This window comes from Pholcus phalangioides, unplaced genomic scaffold (assembly GCF_987345545.1).
Source record: "Pholcus phalangioides strain wild (caught in Gottingen) unplaced genomic scaffold, Ppha-v1.0 ptg000018l_1, whole genome shotgun sequence".
NCBI classification, from domain to species: domain Eukaryota; kingdom Metazoa; phylum Arthropoda; class Arachnida; order Araneae; family Pholcidae; genus Pholcus; species Pholcus phalangioides.
The window spans coordinates 10,715,872-10,734,395 of record NW_028301611.1 but is presented as its reverse complement, the minus strand read 5'-3'; the positions used below and the strand labels follow the sequence as shown (position 1 = coordinate 10,734,395).

Here is an 18,524-nt window from a genome sequence, read left to right as displayed (position 1 = left end):
TTAGGGACTCACTCATTCAACACTAAACGCCTTTAGTGCTTCAAAAATTAAACGCTCATTATTTTCACTGAAACACTAATCATCCCAAGGTACCTCAGCACTCCTAACTACAAATCATTTGCTCATGCCAAAGCGATGGTTTGAAACTCCTGATTTGCAAACGCGTCCTTTTTTGGAACTTCTGATTCGCAAACTCGTTCTTTTATTTTAGCTTTTTTGTAACTTCCGATTTGCTAACGCTATCTTTTATTTTTCCTTATTTGTAACTGCTGATGCAAATGCAATAATTTGCTCATGCGAAAGCGTTTGTTTTTAACTCTTTATTTGCAAACGCGTTCTTTTATTTCGCATTTTTTGTAACTTCCGATTTGCAAACGCATACTTTTATTTTGTAACTTCCGATTTGCAAACGCATTCTTTTATTTTGTAACTTCCGATTTGCAAACGCGTTCTTTTATTTTGTAACTTCCGATTTGCAAACGCGTTCTTTTATTTTGTAACTTCCGATTTGCAAACGCGTTCTTTTATTTTGTAACTTCCGATTTGCAAACGCATTCTTTTATTTTGTAACTTCCGATTTGCAAACGCATTCTTTTATTTTGTAACTTCCGATTTGCAAACGCTTTCTTTTATTTTGTAACTTCCGATTTGCAAACGCGTTCTTTTATTTTGTAACTTCCGATTTGCAAACGCGTTCTTTTATTTTGTAACTTCCGATTTGCAAACGCGTTCTTTTATTTTGTATAAACGCGTTTCTTTATAATTCTACCTTTTTCATAATTGCTGAGGCAGACGAAATGATCTAAAATTACGGATGCAAAAGTTTAAAGTTTATTTTTTGCGAAATATGAAAACTCTTTTTACATCGTATAATTTTTCGAATAATGATATTGATTGCTATATTTGTTTCCTTGCAGATCCTTGGAATGATATTTTCGATCTGCCTGTGCAAAGAGATATGAGAAATATAAGTCCAGGCGGTCCTCAAAAAGAAACCTTTCTTCCACGCTCTATATCTCACCCAATATTGCCAATACCATATACAAGAACAAAATATTATATACATGCATGTACACAAAATATACAAAAATACAAAAAACAATAACTCTTCCTTGAAGTAAAACAGGAAGAATAATCAACAATTGGTAATCAATACAAAAAAAACACGAAAAAAGTTGGTAAAAATAATTAGATATATCGGCTATATTGGAGCATTTTCAAAAGGTTATTATCAAGATTATGCACATGAAATTTATTTAATTACATGCTCAATAAGAACTTTATTTCATAAATGTTATGTGCAGAGTTGAATAACTGTTGTTACTTCGATGCGTGAATTGCATAATTGAATTGTTACATGTAAATTCACTCGTTGTCATTATGAATTACTAAGTTATAATATTGATTATAAAATATTATCAGTATAGCATATCTTTGGAAATATTATAATATTAATTTATATATTATCAGTATATAAAATGAAATTTAAAATATTACGCACAAAATTAGTTTCCAAGGGAAAAATTTCCAAATCATTGATTGTTATGATCGAAATCACTATAATTTCGTAAAAAGATTATTAGGTTGCTGGTGCTGTTTTGTCAATTTGAAAATTATTCAATTTCCAATCTTACACGATTTCTTTTGAGGAAAACGAGCTCCCGTTTCTAAATCATGCTTGATGTTGCAAAGAAATGCTTTAGAACAATCATTTGCGGTGATTTTGCTTGTAAATAAGGCTGGAAATCAATTGTACAATTATGTTATGAGAAGTGCTCTGAGCCAAATCGTTCTCAAAATTTCAATTTTTGCTTCAAAATCCATTCATGATGTGGAATGGAAAATATGTTAGTTTTACCATATGGGTGCTCTTCCTCTAATGGAAGGCATATGCTCGCATTCCACTAATGGAACGGTGCTCGCTACTCAGAAAAGATTGAAGATCCACTTGTATAAAAGAACTAAAGGGGAAAATTGGTGATTATTCTCAAAACATTAAGAAAATAATGGTTGCAGAGTAGAAAAACTCCAACATGGCTAGAGAAATACCCGTGGGACGTGTTAAAACATGAAAGAAGTGTAGAAGCAGGAAAAAAAATATTAATAATTATTAAATTCTTATTAAGTCAAGACAATATAGTCAGGAACAAAGAGTGAATGGATCTGCGAGTGCAAACGTGGCTTCATTATTGAAGAATAAATCGTGTAGGAATATTTATGTTGAAGCTGGCATTCTCCCATTAACATAATAGACGAAATCGCAGTAGAATTCTTCAGCCTTGATTTTTTTAATTGGTCATTTGTTGGATGAATGGTTGCCCGAACAAGAAGAAAGCGCTGAATTCAAATAGCGTCTTAGTGTTGCAACAGTTGCATTTGGCGCGTTTGGTGCGCATTTTATTTAACAAATAGAATCTAGCCGTTCGCTTTCGCGCCAAGGATGGATCATGGAAATTGTATCGTCCTTGTTTATTAAATTTCTTCTATTTTTGATCGATTCGAATTACTGCTGCAAGTTATAAACAAAATTACAAACATTACAAAAAAAATCTATATCATAATAAAATTACTTTTTTTCCCTGTTGTATAAAAAAAATAGACGGCATAAATCACATTCAAATCCAATTTTAAAATTTAAGAAAAAAGAAGAAAAAATTTCAAAAAATCTCGAACAGAAATTATTTTTCTAAATTTTTAAAATATTTGAAATTTTTAATATTTTAAAAACAAAAATTCTAAACGTATTTTAAGAGCTTTTAACGCCATAAAAAAGAGAAAAAAAAGTAATAAAATTACTCATTCTACAGAGAATTATTCTACAATAAGTTTCAGATGCACCAACTTTTATTCTAGAAATTTCGAAAGCTCAAAGCTTCAAAGAGTATATAACTGCCAAGAAATAAAACAAAGAATATATTAATATATATATACATTAAATAGTGTAAAAAAAAAAATCATAATATAGTGTTTATAATAAACTCAGGGGTCCAAACTTCATATAAAACAAATTTTATTCAACATATTTGAAGAAACAAAAAAGCTTAAAGAAATATCTTGAACCAAAATAGAATTTGGATCATCCTTTGCACCAAAAAAAACATAAGAAATCATAAGCACAATCTATATCCATTGATCGATTCTCCTTTGGACAGCCTGGACGTTTCATTGAAGAATCACGTGACTGACTCCATAAAGCGTTAGGTGAATAAGTGGCACCAGAAAAAAAAAAAAAAAGCCAATTTAATTGATTTAGAGGGTTTTTTTTCAGAGAAAAATTTCACTGAGGAAATTGTATTTAGTGATTTTTAGAGTTCGTGTCTCTATTGCATATGTATATTCGATGAAAATGCAATAGAAATATGAAGGGTTTTTTTTTTTTCAATTTCCAAAAAATTATATATATGTATTAATTATAGGCTCTATAGTTATAATTTATATGTAATATATGTTATAGAAGGACTTTTGTTATGCCTACGGAAATTTTTTTTCACGTATAGTTACCGTTATCGATGTTTTTGTGGGAGCTGAGGCATGTTGTCGTTTTGTACCTTGTCTAAAAAAACGAATTTAATAACCTCAAACTGAATCACTGTGTACCTGTTCAATCAGTCGTATTTTATCGGATGTAAAAAAATATACAGCTTTTGATCTCGTTAAGTGGCCCTTCTTGAAGAGCCAAACCGGTCCACGAGAAAAACAGTGATATTACTTCAAATTATTTCCGGCAGGTGACGCTGAATTTATAACTCCTGTAATTTTTCACGTTGATGATTCATAACGTTATCTTTCAACAGCAGGGTAGTCTTTGGTTCAAGAAGCCAAGATGTGTTTGTTCAGCTATTAGATTTGACTTTCAGCTCTGCTGACCATACGTCCCGTTCTTGACATGGTTGATCCGGATCGGATTTTTTTTCATTCAATTTCGGAAATGAAAAGCAATTGAATCCCCTGGCAACAAAGTATTTAACTGCATAAATTTTCGGTCTAATAGGCATGGGTTCGTACATTTCTCATTTTCGTTCAGCCGTACGGATAATTTTAAGCAAGATTGACCTGTGCAGAACGTGCCAGATCCGTTTTCGATCGTGGAATTTGATTGAGGAGATAACCAGTAATTTAACTTACTGACTGGACCTTGTTTTTATCCTATTAACACAGTCAGACAATTCTATATTGTAGGTCCTGTTTCGATAGGCCCTGGAAACTCAAAGGTAATCCTGGGAAGTCACATACATAGGATGACCATACGTCTCGCATTTCCTGGGACAGTCTTGGTTTTTCCGTTTTTCTCGCCATCCCAACTTTTTGCAAAAATGTCCCGGTTTTTCTCGTTTTTCAAACGAAGCCTGCTTGAATTTTTATTCTTTACTGAAATCATAGAATGAAATTATTTTCTAATTCATGAAGTAACTCATGATAGTTAGAACGAAAATAAGAATATTGATCTCATATATTTGTCATGGTAAACGTTTTATTTCATGGAATTCATTTTAATCTGCTGTAGTGCTTCACTTCTCACCACTGGCGACTTTTCCGTGTAATAGCAAAATTTGGCAACTTTGCTTCTTTTGGCATCATTTTTGGCGATAAGTGGTGATGTCCCGTATTTCCCCGTATTTGGAATCCCGAGTTGCCGTGTTTCTTTCGAAGTGGTCAGTCAAGACACATCTTTTTCAGAACGTCATTTATTTGTTTTTGGTTCCGAATCTCGGCAGAGCCTTCAGCTTTAATTGTGGTTATATCCGGCTGCTTGGCGTTAGTTGGCGAGTATTGTTTTCTCTTTCTCTCTCTCTCTTCGGATCGAAACTGCTGGTTCTGGTCTGATTGGCCCCAGTGTATCTAAGATGACTTATAAGGTCATCATAATTGGTCAAAGAAGATGACTTATAAGGTCATCATAATTGGTCAAAGAAGATGACTTATAAGGTCATCATAATTGGTCAAAGAAGATGACTTATAAGTTGAGGTTTAAAACTCATCTACAAACCAGCATGATATTAAAGTTTTTTTTCCCCATTTAGACAGGGATGAATGGAATTGGTGAAGACGTTGGAATCAGTTCAATTTAATGAACTTCATTTGCTGTAAAAAAGCTATTTTTACACGATTTGTATAACTTACAAAAATGTTGCCAAAAATGTAACATTTCTCAAGACATGAATCTAAATATTTAAATCTTCCACCAGCGCTTGCAGAAGGCAATACTTGTATATTTATCATGTATTATATATCACTAAAAAGCAGCAATTAGTACGCTACGTAATAAAATACTGAACACCTATAATTGTTGACACAGCTTTTTCGAAGTGTTTTATTTCTAACATGCATATTGAGATAAGAAATTTACCAAAAAAAAAGAGAAATAAGATGCACAGCATTAACACATGTACTTAATTTAAATACTGCAATTTTTTTTTTAAAGAAAATGGTGGGAGAGGAAAAATTCATAATAACACATATTTTGTAAATACACTTTACAGCATCATAGATGTACAAATATATCACGGAGAGTAAGTAAAATGCATATGTACTGTATATAACAATTACTATGCTTATTGTGTATAATTACGTGAAAAATAACAGCCCAATTCTGGTGCATACTTGGAATATAATTATGGTACTGACATCCAAATTAGAAATATATTTTTTGTTCTTTCAGATGCACGTGCATACAAGGTGGATACTATCGAAAGCTTGATAATAACACACGTGATTCCTTGTGAAAAACTAATTTGGGAAAGTGTTTTCAGTTTTTTTGATTTGACCAATAGTTATGGAGTTATAATGCTTTAAAAAGTGATGACGTCACTTTCGAATCACGCCAAATTCACCAAACGTGCACTAAACGTATAACTTGGCGTTTTTAAGCTGATAATGTTATAACCCTGACAGTAATCAAGAAAGGTAAAGCTGTGAAAACCAGTTTTTTTTTTTCCTCTTTGCACCTTTCCCTAAAAAAATTGATTTAACAGTGAAGGAAACAAAAACTAAAATATATTGGCAAAAAAGTGTTGATTTTTGGAAAAAACAATTTTTCCAATAGATCTCGTTTGGCTTACAAATCTGGTGATAAATGTGCCAATGTAGTGGGGGCGAAGGTAACACGTAATAATAAGGTTAATATTCCTCTACACGAAGAAGAGAAAGCACCAATTGTGAAAGAAAATAACTGTACTTGGCTTCTAATGGGATTGAATGTTTCAGATCATTTTCAATTAGCGGCAGTCCTCTGCATAGAGAGAATTTTGTGCAAAGCTGACCGATAGAAAACGGTCACGCCACAAAATTTAAAAATCTGTAACTCCCTAAATATTTATCCGATCCCAAAACGGAAAACAGTTTTCTATATTCGTTTTTCACAAGGAATCACGTGTGTAATTATTGGGCTGTCGATAGTATCCACCCTGTTTTATATGTGTTTGTTGTTATTTTATTGCATTTCATCTGTTTTAGTTTCTATTCCGTATGTGAAAATAAACACTATCAGAATCTCCCTGAACATTCTGACTAATACAACGCCATCTGATGTTACTTGAGAAATTATCACACGCCATCTTGGATTTTTCTTGGTTATTTCCAATCATCCTGATAAATACTGGTTTAGGCTGCCCATCTCATGGCTTCCACATGGGTAGGGCTGATAGAGGTCCAGTCCGGGGGGGCCCGAGAAAAAAATCTCTATTTTGTTTACTATATATTCACTATAGAGGGGCTAGGCAAATATCTTAGTCTAGGGGCCGAATCTAAAATGTTGGGGAAGGCCATGGTAAATCTTCATTTTCAGACAGTGCCGTCTTAACGTGTGGGTACACCCGGGCATGGCTTGGGGACCTCAAGTGCAGAGACCTCATGATAATGAGGTCAAATAAAATTTTCAAAAGTAAGCATGTGAATTGGCAAGCAAGTATTTCTAGCTGGGTAGGGCGAAAAATAACATTAGCCGAGGCCTATCATAGACCCCCCCCCCCCCTCCGGCAGCGAGGCTCGTAGGCTGGGATTTTTGGCGGGTCCTCGAATCCAGACTTTTTTAGGGCCCCCTCTACAGTAAATATATAGCATGAAAAAACAAAAAATAATGAGAATCGACCCGGGTAACCGAGCTGGAGCACTGTCAGCTCTCCCCTTTGACCTTTGTGGGGAACATCAAGCCTATGATGGTCTTAAGATGCCACTGTTTCCAAAGGAAAGAAAAATTATGAAATGGAGGCCACACATAGGCTCTAATTAGTCTGATGGAGATAAAGGGGCATAGGCAATTTCTGGTTCCGAGTTAGTGACTTTTAAGCTGGTGATTCAATTTATTTCAGGGCGATGGTTGGCTGGATCCCGTTATTCTAAGATGAAGATACTGATGTTGGTGATCTTTAGCTTGGCGAGATTTTGCTTTGATCGTGGTTCAGACAAGTAATCATATCTTATAATCTACTAGGCGCTGAATGTAGTGTTGCAGCTGCCAACAAATATGCCACTCATCAAAGTCATGACTAAATGTTTCCATGATTTAAAGCCTACCAAATAACAAGTAGGCCGTTGTTAAACAAGTTCACGTTGTCGAATAGCGTGTACAATTTAGACCTTTTTGGACCTCAGGTAACAAAGCGGGCGCATCGCACTCTGTTCTGTCGGGACAATGACGTCATGCATGACGTCAACTGGCACCGACTTTGGCGCGTCATGAAACAGCCCTGGAAAAATATGGAGCTCTGAATGGTTACGTGTCTCAATTTTGGCTCCACACTGGCGAAATCCTGATAAAAACGGTTATTCTGGTGATTGTTCGCTGGATGCTGTATATACCTGAATGTTTCGTTTTCGTCTTAATGGTTTATGATCATCCTGCACATCAAATATATAAATCAACTGGAAATTTCTCTTAAAGATCAATCCAAGATGGCCGCAGTCACCTTATATAAGTTATCATTTTCATTTTTTCCTGTCGGAATCCACATGTAAAAATAATAATATTGTACAAGAATACACTGACTATTCAACTTTTTTGCTCAAAATGGTGATGGTGAATCAAAACTCACTAATAACAATGTATTTGGTGATTAGGACAGAAGAACAATGTCAATAATGTGGTTAACACATTGATGTGTAATGACGATTTGTGTGTTGTACTTTGCTAAAATATCGCTTACCTGCATGTTATTATTATCATTATTATCATATTTCATACGTGTTCAATGTAAAAGCCCTCTAAAAAAATGTTTCAAATACTGTATCATGAACATTTTCTTTTTCATGGAAAAAAAAATGCTTGTTTCAAAACAAAATGGTGTTTCTGAATGTTATTTGAAGAAAAATTTGGACATATATATATATACATATAATATGTAATTATATTGCTTGATGTAGAACGTGTTAGCCATAATGATGTAAAAGCATTCTTTAATGGTGTTAGTCGTTTGGATAATATATATATATGTATATATATGTGCAGAAAAATAAGTTACAGGTTCCGTGCGAGGATATCGGGTGTCAAAATCGGCGAGTAGAAACGGCGTCATCTTCTTTTAGCATCACGTGTTTTTTCCATTTAGATAGAGAAAATAAATGACTCCTCCGGGGAACCCCCATATGGCGAATCACGATCCCTCCTGGGAACCCCCCCCCCCCCGGGACGGGGATGGTAACTGATCACGTGAGCGCGACGAATGGTGATGGGACCCGAGATACCCGCACTGAACAGAAAATGAGGGTTGCTGTTGAAGAATTCATTGTATGTTCGGTTCTTAAATTTTTGGTTGTGAGTGTATGTGTTTATCTTTCTCTCTCTAAATATATCATGATGTCTCTTGTTGGGCGGAGTTTTAACTTTGTGAGCACTTTTTATCTTTCTGAATTGTATTTGCTGTTGTATATATACAGTTTAAAAGCAAAAAAAACTACAAAAACTGGCTTCATAAATGTAAATGCGGTTAATATTTTGAACAAAAATGTGGTGTACAAAAAAAGAAGAATAAATAAAATAACATTTTGCTTCGTGTTCACGTGTCATGTAATTATAAAATAATTAATAATTACCCAAAATATAGAAAGCGGGGAAAAATTTTCGTATTTTTTCCCCCCCTGATTAACATCAGTCGGAAAAAAGAAACGGAACTTTTACGTCCCCAAGTTGTCTCTCTCTAGTCTGACATTATGGCATGAGGTGCATTTCCAGAGCCCTTGAGTTACCCGCGGCACATTTATAGATCGCTTAGGGGTAGGGTTGGCCAACGCTGTGCCGCTTGTGGCACGCCATGGTATCAGGAGTGGCACGCGAACGCTTTTAAAAAATTAAAGATCTCTTTCGAACTTTTAAACAATTCTTTTCTTAAGAATGATGGTCTTATAGAGTTACAAACCTATATTTATATACAGTCGAATCCCGTTATAACGAACTCCAAGAGACCGGAGACATCACTTCGTTATAGCGAAATTTCGTTATAAAGGAATTTCAGGTTTTTTGCATTGTTCATATATGTAAACTTATCTGGGGGATCAGAAAAGTGTTCGTTCGTTAAAACGGGATTTTCACTGTAACGGTAATCGTTAAAACGGGATTTTCACTATAACGGTATTCGTTAAAACGGGATTTTCACTATAACGGTATTCGTTAAAACGGGATTCGACTGCATATAGAATAGCAGGTACTCTTAAAATAAGAATTATGTGATGGTTTTCTATTCAATGCGATTCTGTGTTCGGTATTTCATCTTTGAGCATTGTTGTTGAACGTCCCTGTGTTCACGGGGTTCAGGATCGTCCCCAGCGGCGACATGCATTGCATGGGTGAAGTCGACTGATCTAATGCATATATGTATATACGAACTGACATCATCATCATCTTGCCCCCCCCCCCCCCCAGACTTCCAAGTCTATCTCCGCCTATGATGCATTGTATAGTACAATTACATTGTACATCCATGAATTCTAGGGGAAAGGGGGCAAACCCTCTTACAAAGTTTATTGGGGGCGGGTGGAGGGGCCCAAACACCCCGAGTGCTCAGGTTCCGGTGTCTGTCCAACACGGTGTAGGTAAGATGAACTTCCACCGATATACGTATCTGTACAATTTGCATTCAGTAATGGAATTCATGGCTCAAAATATAAAAACAATTTAGAATTCAAAGGAGTGGCAAACTGGACAATTTTTTTGTGAAAACTAAAGGAGAGTCGGAAAATATCCTGAAAGAATGATTGTATGTGCTATCTTATGCCGGTACAGTGGGACCTCCCCCCCCCTAACGGACACTCCTTGTTACCGGACACCTCCCGTTAACGGACACTTTTCTGATCCCCGGTCCCTTAGAGTAGGATTTTAATGCATTTCGATTCCCGTTAGCGAACGGTAAAATCAGGCAAATTCTAATTTATTAATTTTCGGTCATAATCCGAGAATTTATCCCTCAACTAAGATTATGTATAATCCCAATCTCGTGTTAATTAATGTGATAAATCTTCAATTAATTACTTCATTAACTGATTATAACTATGGTCTAGGATGGTGAATTCGAATGGTAACGTTGGTTTTACTTGTTGGTTGCATGTGAAGAAAGCCAACATTGCAAGACTGATAATGTCGGTATGAATATCTCCTACAATGTTTGTTTATTTTAATTTAATTCGTATTGCAAAATATATGTAGTGCCCGTATCATGTACGGGTAAAAATACTGAAGTGGTTTAATGAAAAAAAAATTTTATACATCTTCCCAACCTCATTTGGGAATTATGCATAATCGCCGGAAAAAGTGACAGATGTAGTGAAATTTAATCAAACCTTTATCCAGACGATCGGTGATTATGCATAACCATCTCGGTGAATCACTTTTACACCCACACACAATAACATGCATTTTTACATGAAAACATATAGGAACCAATTGCGATCAAAGCCAAACGTCGTATAAATGTGAAAGTCATATAAAGGAAGTTCCGCCATCTATATTTCAGAAGTGAAGTTAGTGATGTGTTTTGATTTAATTACATTTGTTGCTCTCTGTGGAGAGACTTCTTAAAGGGGAGATCGGCTAGCATTCGCGCCTTGAAGTTGAGAACCACAGAAGACCAATTTCAGCCGACCACCACTGTGGCGTTCAAACCCGGGACCTCTCGACGCGAGTCCGTCACTATGACCACTCGCAGGGCCGCAACTGGGGGGGGAAGCAGTCGGGTCTCGTGCCCCGGGCGCTGGACCAGAGGGGGCACAAATGTTATACTCAAACCTCTCCTTCAACATTACAAGGGGGCACCAAAATGCGCACTTGCCCCGGGTGACCAAGCATCTTGTTGCGGCCCTTACCACTCGACCACTACAGCGGCAGCTTTATGGCCTGAACTACTTTCAACCAGCTTTGGCTCCTCACCTTTATCTGCTGCGTCCTGAGGAGGTAAAGAAGACTAATTCTATAAGTTCTCTACAGAACATGATATGCCAGCCAAGAATCAGGTAATTTCAAAAGTAAATTGGAAAATTTTGTCACTTTCACCAGAGATGGCAGCACTAATTCGGTGGAAAGCTAAAGAGAGGGAATCTGAATTATTTTTGCTATAAAAAAACTAACTATAGTTAAAAAACTTTAACTATAAAAAAGTATTGCCAACAAATTCTCTTTGTTTTAAGCAATTTTTTGCAAACTATGGGGATGTTACCGTTAAAGTGTATTATAATTCGGTTATTTCATACAAATAGTTTAAAGTGTAGAATAAAACACTTATATTCTACACTTTGGGAACGTTCAAGTATTGCGTCAACAATTTTTTCGCCATCTTTCGCCGCCCCCCCCCCCCCAGGCATATTGGTGGGATCAGAGGCGTAAGTGTGGGGTGGCGATCAAAAATATTATCAATTTCTGTTCATTTCAATGCCATTTGAAAACTAAGAACTAAAAAATTTCTTTTTAAGAAATTCATTGCGACCCACCACTTGGTTTTTTCCAAACTTCGTTCCTCGCCCCCCTCCCCGCGAACTCAAGCCAACCTATAGGATCCTATACTTCCATCCCTAAGCTTCTACGGCCTCCAGAGGGCGATATTGCCCACTTTGGAAAACACTGCTCTAAGCCATATGTAGTAGGTCCATGGACCAAATGTGGCCCTGGGGTTATCTGATGTGCCCTGCCCCCCCCCCCTCCCCACCATCTCCTCAAACCAAATTTTGTAAAAATGAACTAAGCGGCACATTCACAGATCAATTAAGTGATGCGTGGCGCAGTTCGAGAGCATTTTAGCGGCCTGGACACATTTCCAGATTAGTGAGTTATATAATGTTTCGCGGATCCAACCAAGTGGCTCTATACGGTGCAGTCTTAACGAATGGGGCCCACCTGGAACGGCCCCGGGAGCCTCACAAAAGTGAGAACTGGTACAAATTTTCGAGAATTTTCCTGGTAGGGCCCGACGAAAATTACTTATCCCGAGGGCCCATGGTGCTCTTAAGACGGCCCTGGCCAAAGCCGCTTGAAACAATATGCAGCTTTGGCTCTAGAGCAATGGTTCTCAAACTTTGAATGCCCGCGGCCAGATTTTCATTTTCGTGAGTGAAAAGCCCGGCCATACAGACGATTAATGAGGAATAATGGTAAAAATGGAACAATAAACCACTCACGGCCCAGTTCGACTGATGTCAGGGCACGGCGGTTGAGAAACACTGCTCCGGAGGACTTATCAGTTGGGAAAATGTTAGTTAAGGAGCCCACAAACTAGTGAAAGGTATTTCTCGTTTTTGGCGCTCCATGTAAGATACCATTAAGAATATTTTATATTTTTTTTTATAAAGGGTGGTCGATGACGTATCGATGCTGACGTAATACTTGAATGACCCCTCATTTTCAAAAAGGAAATAGCAAACCTCAAATCAAAAAAAGAAAACATTCTTTTATTTTTTACATCATTTATATACAATTCGAAACAAAGGTAATTTGTTCATGAAAGGCACAGAAGATAGCCATCCATAATTGGAAAACAAAAAAAAAACACTGTCTCTCCTCATAAGAGAAATCACCACGAACAGTTTGATGACACGCCATGAATTTATAAAAACTGATACATATTCAAATGAAATAAAAATAAAATCCTGCGAAAATTACTGTCTCTACAGCAGATCTTCACACAACATGTTCAAGTTATAAGGTTACATTCTTCAAGCGCTTCTGATATCGAACAACTCCTGTGACTATCCCAAGAATATTCACCATAGAGGGATATAATGATCCCCATGAATATTCTACATACTCTTTCTTCTTGGATATTACAAAACAATGACGGTCAATGATGGTGCCACATGAAGTAACGATGACATATCTTCAGCATATATCGGTAAAATACGAGTAGCTAATAATTACTATAAAAGTTATTTTTCCAGGCCTAAATTTAATTTAAAATAAGCTTAAGATTTGTAACATTTTCGAAATCTATTCTATAATTTGGAGTTTATAATACGTAAGTCGCAACTCTGCCTTTATCTCATCAACAATTTGTCATAGAGCTATGTTTCAAATTTTTAAAATGCTCGAAACATGTCCAAGAATTGCTCTGTAGCAGTTTCAACAGCAAAAATACAGTGAGAGAGATATTCATAAAATAAAAAACTACATTTTTTACATGGTCCCGTCTTCTAACTTCCAATCACAAAGTAGTTGTTCTTTCTCTTGAGGCCAACAAAAGGAATTCCATGTTTATAAGTGCAATATTCTCACTGCGATATTTGAATTTAAAACTCTGAGAAAAGTTAGGGGGGGAACAACTGCATAAATGAGGGAAAGGGACATTGTCCGTTAGTTTTTGCTGTTCTTTCATAACTTTTCTTATCCTCGAAAAATGGAATTTTTTCTGGGGTTGACTGCACAAGAGACAGGGCAACTTTCTAATTGGAAGTAAAAGGACAGCGGGACCATATAAAAAGTTTAGAATTTTTAGGACATTGTATTTTCACTCTCAAAACTGGTACAGAATTATGTTTATACGTATTTTGAGTATTTTTATATGAGAACCATACATCTGCGACGAGCGGTTTCAGAGATGAAGGCAGATTTAAGACTTTCAGGACACCCTGTATAATTTCTTTTTCTTTGGACGTAATTCTCTTCTAGGTTATTTAACATTATTTTGGGAGTTTGTGTTATTTACAATAACTTGAATCTTTGCATAACATTGGTTACAATCATGAGTAGAAATTTCAAATACTAACACAAAATGGAAGAACTAGCACCAGGGTCACAACTAAGGGGGATAGCAGGTGGATCTGTGTGTTGCCTGGATGCTGGACCAGAGCGGGGGGTGGGAGCAAATTTCCACACTGTAACCTCTTTCAGTATTACAAGGGGGCACAAAAAGGCGTACTTGCCCCAGCTGGCCAAGCATCTAGTTGCGGCCCTGACCAGCACTACATCCGAACAGCAAGGGTAAAAACCACTTCTTGGATTTCGTCCCGAGGATTTAGATTTGTAATAGTTTCTTTGCTATATGCCTTTTAGCGCTGTTCTTTTCCATTGTGTTACATTCTTAACCCTTAGAGAAGTGAAAATTTCTGCACCACAGTCAAAGATTTCATTTAGCAGCTAAATTGTGAAAAATAGATCTGCATAATGTATTGTTTTGATTGTACAAATACTAAAACACAAAGACTAATTTCTATGGCAGAGCCCTGTAGGGCAATTTCTTATTTATTCATCTAAGTTACTGATTTATTTTTATTGTTTATAAGTATAACTATTTTTTCAAATTAACTGTTTTTTTAATATTTTTTTTTGGGCGACAGCAGAGCCCCTGAGAAGTGCACACATAGCACAAAGGGATCCGCGAAGCACCGGTTGAGAACCGTTGCTTCAGACATTCCTAATCGTAAAACGGAAATTCAGAATATAATCACCTCTATAAAATAAACTATACAACAAGGATAAAAAGCATTCAAATGCTCACTACCATGATATAATGCATGATATTCTGTAAAATATATGAAAAAGTTCACGTAACATGATTAAATGCATGTATATAATTTCCAAAATAAAAAATAACAGATAATTTGTATGTATTGTATCATATGTACACGAGAAGACTAATCTATCAGAATTATCATTTAAAAGAGCCTTTATTGACTAAACGAATCCAATGATATCAATCTTTTCTTAATACAGTAAAACCCTCGCATATTCGGAACAGCTAAAATAATCTTTTATACTGGCAATATTCATCTATTCAAAAAAAGTGGGACAACGAACTCTCAAATGGGTGCCCTATATTCCATTTATTTTTCAAACTTTCCACCAGAAGACCAAAGCTTTATCACGAAGCTGTTAGAAAGCACACGTTGCAACAGACATTTGGGATATCAGTTGTAAGTTGGATACATTCAAGGAAACACATTCGAGAGTGGAAATGCATTTCTGCATCTCAAGGAGACACTTAACCATCAGGAATTCACCAACTTGTTCAGATAAAGACTGTTAAGGCACATGAAGGGGAAAAAGTTTGGATCTGGTGCACCAACTTCAACAATGCATGACGCATATTCAGTGCAGCAACTAGAAGGGAACGGGTTGGTCTGGTGCCCTTGGGTGCCGAACCAAAGGAGAGATGCAAATTTCACCCTTTAATCTCTCCATCATTAAGGGCGAGGGGCAAAATCTGTTTTTGCCCTGGATGCTCAGTCATCCAGTTGCCCCCCTGCAGATATTCAATGGTCAGGTCACAGATGACTTGGTGTGAGTATTGAAGGTCATATTCAACCAACATGTAATCCATGAATTATTATACCACATCTGGTGAATGGTACTTGATTATCTTCCCTGCTAGGGTCTAATTCTGATTTAAAAAGAGGCCCTGGAAAAAAAAGCGTTAGGAGATTCCCAGTGCCATTTTAATGCATGGGCCCATCTGGGCACAACCCGGAAGAGTCCTCAGGATAATGAGATCTGGTTAAGATTCGAGACTACGTATGTGGATTGGTAAGCAGGAATTTTTAATGGAAGGGGGTGGGGTTTCGTGACTCAAACTTTGGGAACCACAGTGATAAGCCATGCAGAGAATATTTCAACATGAATTACACAAGTTCAAATTACTTTTATCAGTGACATTTAGCTGATGACGGAATAACTTGGCTCTAACAAGGGCTGTGAAAGTAATTATAGGTCAAAATATGGCCAATGAGCACATGTTAGTGCACCTCTGCTGGTGGGAAGATATTTATGCATGTACAAAATTTCTATTATCCAAAATAAAAGAGGCTGGAAGTGGCTGAATCTATTTCGGATAGAGAAGATTCTACTGTATTCAAAATTCAACCACCATCTTAAATAAAAAAATTACTAATAACCATCAACGATATAAAATAAACAGCTCAATGACACAAATATTCATCATTTTCATTGACTAATTTAAAAATAAATACAATTAAAAAAAAAAGATACATTCACAAAAACGATACTCAGATCAAATTTTTCGGTGATATCAGAAACAAAAAAAAAAGAACATGCACAAAAATAACATAAGAGATTCCAAGAAGCATTTTGCGCTAGTATAATATAAGGATTGTATTTTGACGGATTTCATCGAAAGACGAGAAAGTTGATTAATTTTCCTTGTTCCACAGTCAACTGATGCATGTGACAGGTGCATTTACAATGTCAATATACTTTATTGCCAACATAGATGATGGAAAGCTATCAATGATTCAATCATGATGAGCCTGTTTCCAAAAAAAGTTCATACAGATGACGAGTAAGAGCAAAGATCAAATCAAAAGAAAGGCATATTCAGGAGAGGGAGATACAGGGCACGAGCCTTTCTTAAGGAGATCAAGAATAAAAATAAATCTTGAACACCAAACAATCTTTATCATTTAATCAATATCCTTAGTAGGAACAACTTTGACATGAGTATAAGGTGGGGCTGGCGAAAGCAGGAATGGGGGACTTCAGTAAAGGAACCCTCCCCCTACCCTGAGATTTTGGGCTTAAAATTTGGGAGGAAAAAAATAGTTGAAAAGATATGTCTACAATACTATCAATGCATAAGAAACCCCTCAAATTTTTGGAACACAATTTTTGGCAACGAGGGGTTCCTTATACACGTTAAAATATGGTAGTTTTTTTTCCCCCACATGCAATCAGATCATCAGAACAACTCTATAAAACTGGATGAAGAATGAAACCAGAAAATGTCATTCTCGGTGGATTGTGAAGCAGAAGATAAATGAGAAATAAAAATTATTGGTCCCCTGAAAAACATAATTTGCATGGATTTTTTCCAGATGAAGGTTTGTGTGAATTTCAATTCTTCCATTAGAGCATAATTACTATTTTATGTACAATATTTTTAAACTAATTATGCATTATTCCAATAATTTTTCCATAATCTTTCTGAATAACAATACGTTTTCGATTGAAGCATATGTTACAAAATTCAACCAGCATATGACAGACAAAAGAAAAATGTGATGTCAGAAATGGTTGCTCGTTCAAGGGAAAAGATAATGATTTTTGTGGCTCTGTACATCTCATAAAAATAAATTCTTAGAGGAAGTTGTGTCCCATCAAGCACTAGAAGATATGCTGTCTCGTCTTACAGCGCAGCACAGAGTCATAGAAAGGATAAGTCCTAGGACCTGAAAGTTGAAATTCAAATTGATATAATCAATGAACAAACATTACACATGCACAGTCATTTCACAAATACCCATTATCACTAGTGGAAAATGTCAATCTAGGTCAGTGGTTCCCAAATGGGGGTGCCTGGGCCCACAACATATTTACCAGGGGTCCATGGATCAATTGTAAATAAATGAATAAATGTGAAGTTGAAAAAAAATATATGAATTACTTTTAAGAAAAGTTTTAATTTAATTTATATGCAAGAATACAGCTACAACATTGGTAGAATGCAATAGTAATATTATGATTTGACAAAAATTTCACTCGTGTGGTGACATCTCTCCTTAGGAGTATGAAACATTCGTTCACATCTTTTTGCAGTCCAGTAGATGGCATTGCTATCGCATCATATTTACCAGTACTGGATAGAATTAAATATGTATGACATGTTCGTGTATACTATTGTGTTTGCATTTTGAGAAAAGATTGAAATACTTATGAATAATTCGCATAATAGTATACAAATACTATATTTCATATAACCACAAACATTAACCACATATTAACCACAAACATTATTGAATATATAAGATGCCCATGGAGATATATCCACAACTAAAAATATTTGAGAACCGCTGATCTAGATAATGTTCCACACAGATGGTGCTGTACTAAATGCTCTAGTTAATGACATTCTACGTTTTGGTCGGCACTGTCTATGTCTTTCAGCTTCGATTTTATGTTTCATGAGCATGGTATTATCAATGTTACATAGAAATGTTACGTGCCTTTTAAATAAAGTTTACATCATAAATGTGGAATTTTACCCACAATCTTCCACTACATGAAAATTACATACACTGATCGATTTACAGAACAAACCAAACATGACCCACCAAGCCCTGCCGCTACATAAAAATAAGCTCATTGAAGGTACAGCCAACTGGGT

At 36.0% G+C, this 18,524-nt stretch overlaps 2 protein-coding genes across 3 annotated transcripts in view; one reads left to right on the top strand and one right to left on the bottom strand.

The window, feature by feature from the left end:
• Positions 1 to 8,989, top strand: part of LOC149071723 (CD151 antigen-like) — a 41,357-nt gene extending 32,368 nt beyond the window's left edge. The window contains exons 8-9 of one of the 2 annotated variants that reach the window (XR_016194562.1): positions 918 to 4,891; positions 4,962 to 8,989. Coding sequence is in view for 1 of the 2 variants with exons in the window: in XM_089247720.1 (XP_089103846.1) it covers positions 918 to 962 (45 nt within the window). In the remaining variant the exon portion in view is untranslated. Of the gene's footprint in view, positions 1 to 917 lie in introns of both variants that reach the window. The other variant, XM_089247720.1, reaches the window with a different exon arrangement.
• A 3,854-nt stretch (positions 8,990 to 12,843) lies between these two features.
• The window catches only part of LOC149071722 (CD9 antigen-like), a 70,430-nt gene continuing 64,749 nt past the window's right edge, over positions 12,844 to 18,524 (bottom strand). Inside the window, exon 7 of the mRNA XM_089247613.1 lies at positions 12,844 to 17,589. Within this exon, the coding sequence (XP_089103739.1) occupies positions 17,518 to 17,589 (72 nt within the window). The 3' untranslated portion in view covers positions 12,844 to 17,517. The remainder of the gene's footprint in view (positions 17,590 to 18,524) is intronic.